At 36.8% G+C, this 7,357-nt stretch overlaps 1 protein-coding gene across 7 annotated transcripts in view; it reads right to left on the bottom strand.

Moving 5' to 3' along the window:
* Positions 1–7,357, bottom strand: part of LOC111085696 — a 52,394-nt gene that overhangs the window by 17,968 nt on the left and 27,069 nt on the right. For all 7 annotated transcript variants that reach the window (XM_022385519.1, XM_022385523.1, XM_022385517.1 and 4 more), the window contains one exon: positions 1,611–1,938. In XM_022385519.1, the coding sequence (XP_022241227.1) occupies positions 1,611–1,938 (328 nt within the window). The remainder of the gene's footprint in view (positions 1–1,610; positions 1,939–7,357) is intronic.

Here is a 7,357-nt window from a genome sequence, read left to right as displayed (position 1 = left end):
ACGGATTCAGCGTACAGGAATTACTGTAGAACATGTAAAAATATCAAGAGAATAAAACCATCGTAGGCCTGTGTAATTAGTTCTCATGAAGTTCAAAGGAGAAAGTTTGAGAAATGTTTGACTCTTTGTTCAACGTTCTCACAGTAATTTGCTTTCAAAAATAGTATTACTTGAAAACTCACTATGAAACGCGAAAAAGTGCAATATTTGAGCCAGAAAAATTTAATTGTTCGGTATAAATCCTTTGCTGATAATAAAGTTAGAGAAAAAAAACGACCTTTACACTCCAAATAATTATAAGATAACTTTAATTTTAACTAACGTTCTGCTTTAGCAGGTTCTTCAGAGCTAGTACATAAAATTGTTTGATATTATGTACTACAACTTTTGAAAGACAGCAATAAATCCTTCTACACCAACAAATATTGACGAAACAATAGACGTATCGTTCTGACGTTCAATTGTTGAGAACTTCCGGGAGGAACTACTTCCGCTAACGGACGAGCAATAAGATATGTAAGCGAACATTTAGAAACAAACGAGCAAGGGTTTTCATAACTATTAATCGTTATTAATGTTATTGTCTTTAATTGAACACAACGTTTCGCTTTACAGCTTCTTCAGGAGCGTTCCACTGAAACAAACCACAATTGACAGTGCAAAGCTTCAGTTACGATTTGTCTTTTGATGGAACGTTCCAGAAGAAGCTGTAAGCGAAACGCTGTGTCCAAGTAAAAAAACAAAACAAATCTGATGTTATAAGGTCGTTTATTTCTAGTATTAAGATATTGTTTATAACAAGTAAATCAACCAGTGACGCCATTTCAGCAAAGGGAGGGGGAGGGGGGGTCAAAGTTGATCCCTAATTTCTGTTGTTGATGTAGAACATTTCAAAGTTCATATATAAACTGTAATAACTACGTAACAGTCAGAGTGTTATGAAGAACAGAAAAAATTAAATGTGTACTTTGTGTATATATATTAACATTAATAATTCCCCATAAACAAAGCCCATTAACAAAATATCTTACATTTTTCAGAAGAAAAAAAATAATTAAGGCTTTGGTGGGGCTACTGCCACTGAAATCTACCTTTGTATATACATGGCACGCATGAGAAATATTAAAATTTCATCGCTCGAAAATACGTCTGGTCAAAAACTTTGTTGTACTTTAACACAATGTAGCATACGATTAAAAGAGGCTGAAAATAAAAACACACAACAACAAAAAAACCTTGCATACGTGGATATTTTAATATTTATTCTGAAGGTCTGTAATTTATTTTGACAGGCCTGACGAATCTAAATTTGTTAACGTTGCCTGAAGACAGCTTACGCGAGATTACCGAAAGCTGCCTATAAAAATATAGATTAACACGTTTGACTATCATGAGAAATACGCCTCGAGTCATTGATTTTCCAAGACCCGAGTGTGTGTGCGTCATCAACATCCAGTTATTAATTTCCGCGCAAATATTTGCTAAAAGCTAGAATGACTTCGGTCATTGCTACCAAACAACTTCACACACACACACATCGCTACTTATGTTGGTTCAACTTGTTAAATCGTAATAAATTACAACAACAACAACAAAAGGTCCATACTTACGAACATCTGTGCTGTTGTGTTGGGACGTATCGCTCACGTAACTAAAGGTCTGTTCGTTTTCATCTGTGATGCGAATTTTCGGGGTAAAACGAGTAGACTTCGGACAACTGGTGGTCAATCCTCCGTTTGACGAAGAATCGCCTTGTTTGGTCAACTTGCCGAGCGAAATAACACCTTTGTTGTCATAGCTCGTGGAGTCCGCTCGTGACAAGAAGACAGTGGGTAGTTTAGCGAGTGAACGTAATAAGATCAAACACTTGCAAAAGAAGACTGTGCAAAGGTACACTCCCCAGGCAGTAAACAGTGCTTGTGTTACTAACCACACCATCTGGCGAGAAGGAAACGAAAAAAGTGTTAACAAGACAAACCTCATAATGTAACTGGTGAAGCAATCACTAAACGTTGGTCCAAATAAATAATTTAATATTCATATTGTTTAGGATTTATTGCGCAAAACTATGCATGTCCGTCCCTTATTTTAAATCGACAGACTAGAATAAAAGCATTTAGTCAACAGCACCCACCGCCAACTCTTGAGCTACTGTTGTCCAAGAGAAAAGTGGAATCTGACCGTCACACCTTATAGCGCACTTATGGCCCAAATTTATGGAGGACGTTTCTGCGACAACGTAATGCAAACATTGAACCCTCGAATTCACATTCCAGGCATATTAATTACTAAGCCACGCCCGGTCTGCAATCTTTTAAAGATAACTGCTATTAAAATATATATATATATATTCCATTGGTCTAAACCAGTTTAGTCCATAGGCTTCTGGTGGCAAGTGCTAAAGCTACATTAGAAACCTTAGGGTAATAATAGCTCATAACATAATTTTTTTTCTTTTCATATCGTATTCAGCCGAGATATTTATCTTTAATAAACAGTTTCTGGTGTTGAGATTAAGAACTAGACATACTTGTCAACATCTTATTTTGTCATTAGCGCGATATGCGAGCCAAATTTGTAGAAGTATCCGGTTTGGTTGAGAAATACTTCACAAGATTAGCGCGATATCCGAGCGAAATTTGTAGATGTGTCCGTTCTATGTTTCAGGTAGGTGAGTCTACAGTTAAATTTATAAGAACATTTGATAGAATCTTAGATTTTTTTTAATCAACTCCAGTTATCCATTGGCTAAAAATTACGATAGTTCATTGAAAATTTCCAATGAGTCATTTTGGAAACTTTTACTATTAGAAACAGAAAGTTAGATTTTTCAGTTAACAGACATCACCGAGTTTCTAACTACAATCAAAACGTGTAGCAATTAGAAACTTTAATGACGTTTGTTTTGAATTTCGCGCAAAGCTGCCAGAGGGCTATCTGCACTGGCCGTACCTAATTTAGCAGTGATAGACTACAAGGAAGGCAGCTAGTCAACACCACCCACCGCCAACTCTTTTACCAACGAATAGTGGGATTGACCGTCACATTATAACGCCACCACGGCTGAAAGACGGGGATTCGAACTCGCGACCCTCAGATTATGAGTCGATCGCCCTAACCACTAGGCCTAGTTCCATCCTCCATGAAGTATCTTTTGACACATAAATTACGCCAGGATCATTCAGAACTCTCTCTCTCTCTCTTTTTCGCTACTGTTAGGTCATCTTGCAGTTGTAATAACATTCCTACTGTCTGATAGTTCATATAAAAGATTACTCATGCATTATTAAATAAAAACAACAAGAACCTGCACTGTCCAAGATGAAACATGGGACTTCCTAGTGTATCTGCATGTGTGTTAGACATGTATGCAGGTATGACCAAATGTAACACCTATTACTTCCTATACAGTATGATCTTGAACTACGTGGGTTTATACAGTATGACTATGGTTACAAAGATGCACCAAATTTAACACCTATTTGTTTCTATACAGTATGATCTGGAAGTACGTGGGTTTATACAGTATGACCATGGTTACAAAGATGCACCAAATTTAACACCTATTTGTTTCTATACAGTATGATCTTGAAGTACGTGAGTTTATACAGTGCGATTATGGTTACAAAGATGCACCAAATTTAACACCTATTTGTTTCTATACAGTATGATCTGGAAGTACGTGGGTTTATACAGTATGACCATGCACCAATTTTAGCACCTATTTCTTCCTATAAGAAAGCCGTTGCTGGATGAATGAACGGTTATGTAGTCAAACTGACACAAAACATAATGCACTGAACAGGTTATTTGGAAGCCGCCGAAGATGAAAATTGTCAATTGTACAATAAAGAAAAAAAAATTGAGATCGTTTGTGAAAGGCATCTTTATGTGTAATCAAATATGTCAGGTTGCATAAAGTGCTTTTGAGACTCCTGAAGTCACTAAGTCACTTTGGAATACAGATTGATGTTTTTAAAGTAGTAGTAGTAGTTTGGAATGGGTTTTTGTTCTGGTTTAGATGGACACTTGTTTCGTCATACACCAGAATATTTACAGCTTGGTAAAGTGAATAATAACGTGTTATCATATTTATAAACAACTGGTGTAAGTGAAAAGTGTGAGGAGAACTTTTTAAATTAATTTTATCTAAACATCGGTAATTATATGGAAAATTTGTTTGTTTGTTTTTGAATTTCGTGCAAAGCAATACGAGGGCTATCTGCGCTAGCCGTCCCTAATTTAGCAGTGTAAGACTAGAGGGAAGGCAACTAGTCATCACCACCCACCGCCAACTCTTGGGCTACTCTTTTACCAACGAATAGTTGGATTGACCGTCACATTATAACGCCCCAACGGCTGAAAGGGCGAGCATGTTTGGTGTAACGGGGAATCGAACCCGCGACCCTCAGATTACGAGTCGAGTGCCCCCTAACCACCTGGCCATGCCGGGCCTATATGTAAGATGAAAATGTTTGTACAAGATCTTGTTTATGGAGTGGTGCTTTACAAACTTTCAAATATACACAGTAAACTTGTCAATTAATTATCTTATAATTTGTGAAATTAAATGTAAAAAAAAAATAATATACATATTAAAGTGTAAACTAATTCAGTAGTGCGTTAGTTTTATAAAGAATATTGTATGTATCGAAGAATGGAATACGTAACTGCATTCTTCTTCAGAAAAATATTTAAAAAAAACTAACTAACTGTCCTGAGAATAATTAGGCAAGCAAGTGCAATCCATTTACGCATAAGATGTTGAAAAGCATGAACTGTTCTATATATTGTTAGGCCTAGCATGGCCAGATTGTTAGGGGGCGCTCGACTTGCAAATTGCTGGTCGCGGTTCGAATCCCGTCCCACCAAACATGCTCGTCTTTTCAGCCGTGGCGGCGTTATAATGTGACGGTCAATTTCACTATTCGTTTGTAAAAGAGTAGCCCAAGAGTTGGCGGTGGGTGGTGATGACTAGCTACCTTCCCACTAGTATTTCACTGCTAAATTAGGGACGGATAGCGCAGATAGCCCTCGTGTAGCTTTGCGTGAAATTCAAAACAAAATGCAGCACTTAACAGCTTTGTGCTATTTCTATATTAATACTTACATTATACTTATACTGTTCTTTCTACTTGAATAGGCTTAGACCGAAATTTGTTGCTCTATTTTTACAGTGGCAATTCTACAAACAAGTATTTGCGCAATTTATACAGTTATTTTCTTTTCATAGTTACTACAAAAAAAAGAAGTAATATATATAAATAAATTAAAATGTACATCATTGAGGTCGCATGAAAGAGTGAAATTATTACAAAGCATTCAACCATCACTTGGATATACTTGAGTGAAATTATTGCAAATAATTCAATCATCACTTGAATATACTTGAGTGAAATCATTACCAAGTTTTCAACCATCACTTGGATATATTTGAGTGAAATTATTACAAAGCTTTCAACCATCACTTGGATATACTTGCCACTAACACGGTTAAACTCGATTATTTAGGGACCAACAATATGGCTGCCACTTGACGTCAAGTGTCACTACAGTTATACTAGCCAATGCACAGTCCAATTTAGTATAGAGATCAGTGGCCTCTGACTCGAAGTCCGTAATGAACTTAATTAAGAGTAAAGTGATAGAAAAAAAACAAAAAACCCATGCTGTCTAGAGTGATTTTATCACCAGTGTTAGGCCTTTTTCATTAACTTTCGTTAAAAGGAACCTAAAGAAGGTGTTGATTTATTGTTGAGTTTACACCGAAATCTAACAACCAAAAAGAGCACTTGCACTCCACAGACGCTTGTTTGTCGCGAATATTTTATTCGCCTTAAGCGAAGCTTGGAAGATTACAAAATTGAATTATGAAATGCTTAAGTTACAACTCTAACACTACATATGGCAAAAAACTTAAATAACCATCTTTATAAACCTTGTAGTGAACGGCTAATTACTGTAGACAGTTAACGAAAAACTCTGTTTGTTTGTTGTTAGCCACAACACACAACACAATGGGCTATCTGTGTTGTGCCACCACGGGTATCGAAAACCGGTTTTTAGCGTTAATTAGCTTTCAGACTTACCGTTGAGCCACTAGGGGCCAAAATTCTTTATAAGCAACCTACTAGCAGCTGTTAAAATACCAAAATTATTTTTTAAAGAAAATTAGACGTACAAATTAACAATTATAGGAGTAAGCAATTATTGTTTGTTTGTTAAATTTCGCGTAAATCTACTTGAAGGCTACTTGTGCTAGTCTTCCTTAACTTAGAAGTAATAGATTAGAGGAAAGGCAACACTACCCACCGCCAACCGTTGGGCTACTCTTTACCAACAAATAGTGGGATTGACCATCACATTAAAATGCCCCCACAGCTTAAAGGGCAAGCACGTTCAGTGTTGAGATTTGAACAATAAAGAACTAATTTCATTGTTTGTATGTTTTTGTTCATGGCAAATAGAGATCCGAAAGTTCTCCAAAATTCATAATTCTGACAGAAAAATATAATAATTTGTGACTTTTTTTCAATTGTCTAATTAACCCAAAACTGAATAGTTTAAAACTGAAGGATAAATAATGTAACTGTATTTCCTCTTCCACGTCACTAAGATCCCACATACATTAGGTGGCCAAGAAATTAATGTCGCATTTTGGAACATTTTCATTACCCCCCCCAAAAAAACGTACATCACGTATATAAGTTAAACGAACCGCCTAAACGTCACGTTAGTGTAGCCTAAATCATGTGTTTAGTATACTCTAATCCTTTATAGTGATGGCACACTACGAGACACACATTCGGCATGTAATGCTGTTTGAATACAAGAAGGGAAACAACGCCTCTGTAGTCACAAATAATATCAAAGAAGCTTATGGAAATGTTTTGAACGTTCGTAAGTGTCAACGATGGTTCAGCAAATTTCGTTCAGGTGTCTTTAGCCTTAAAAACTGTGATGGCAAGGGCAGACATGTTGGAATTGATATTGACGCTCTGGAGACGCTTGTTGAGTCTAACCCAAGGCAACACACTCGTGAAATGGCCCTGAAATACCATGTCTCTTATGAAACAATACGTAAAGTGATGCTTTAATTTGGTGGGACATCAAAGGAGTAATTCATTTCGAACTCCTCAATCCACAGCGAACTGTCAACGCAGAGATCTATAGTCAGCAACTGGAACGTTTAAATCAACCCCTTCATCAGAAACGCCCTTCACTCGTTAATCGGAAAGGTGTTCTTCTTCTTCTTCACAACAATGCACGTCCACATGTGGCACGTTTGACTCAACACAAGATTATAAAGTTGGGTTGGGAAGTTCTCCCCCACCCACCATATTCTCCAGATATGGCA

Source organism: Limulus polyphemus, unplaced genomic scaffold (assembly GCF_000517525.1).
Source record: "Limulus polyphemus unplaced genomic scaffold, Limulus_polyphemus-2.1.2 Scaffold559, whole genome shotgun sequence".
Lineage (NCBI taxonomy): Eukaryota > Metazoa > Arthropoda > Merostomata > Xiphosura > Limulidae > Limulus > Limulus polyphemus.
The sequence above is the reverse complement of the archived record's forward strand: the minus strand, read 5'-3'. Positions and strand labels throughout refer to the sequence as shown.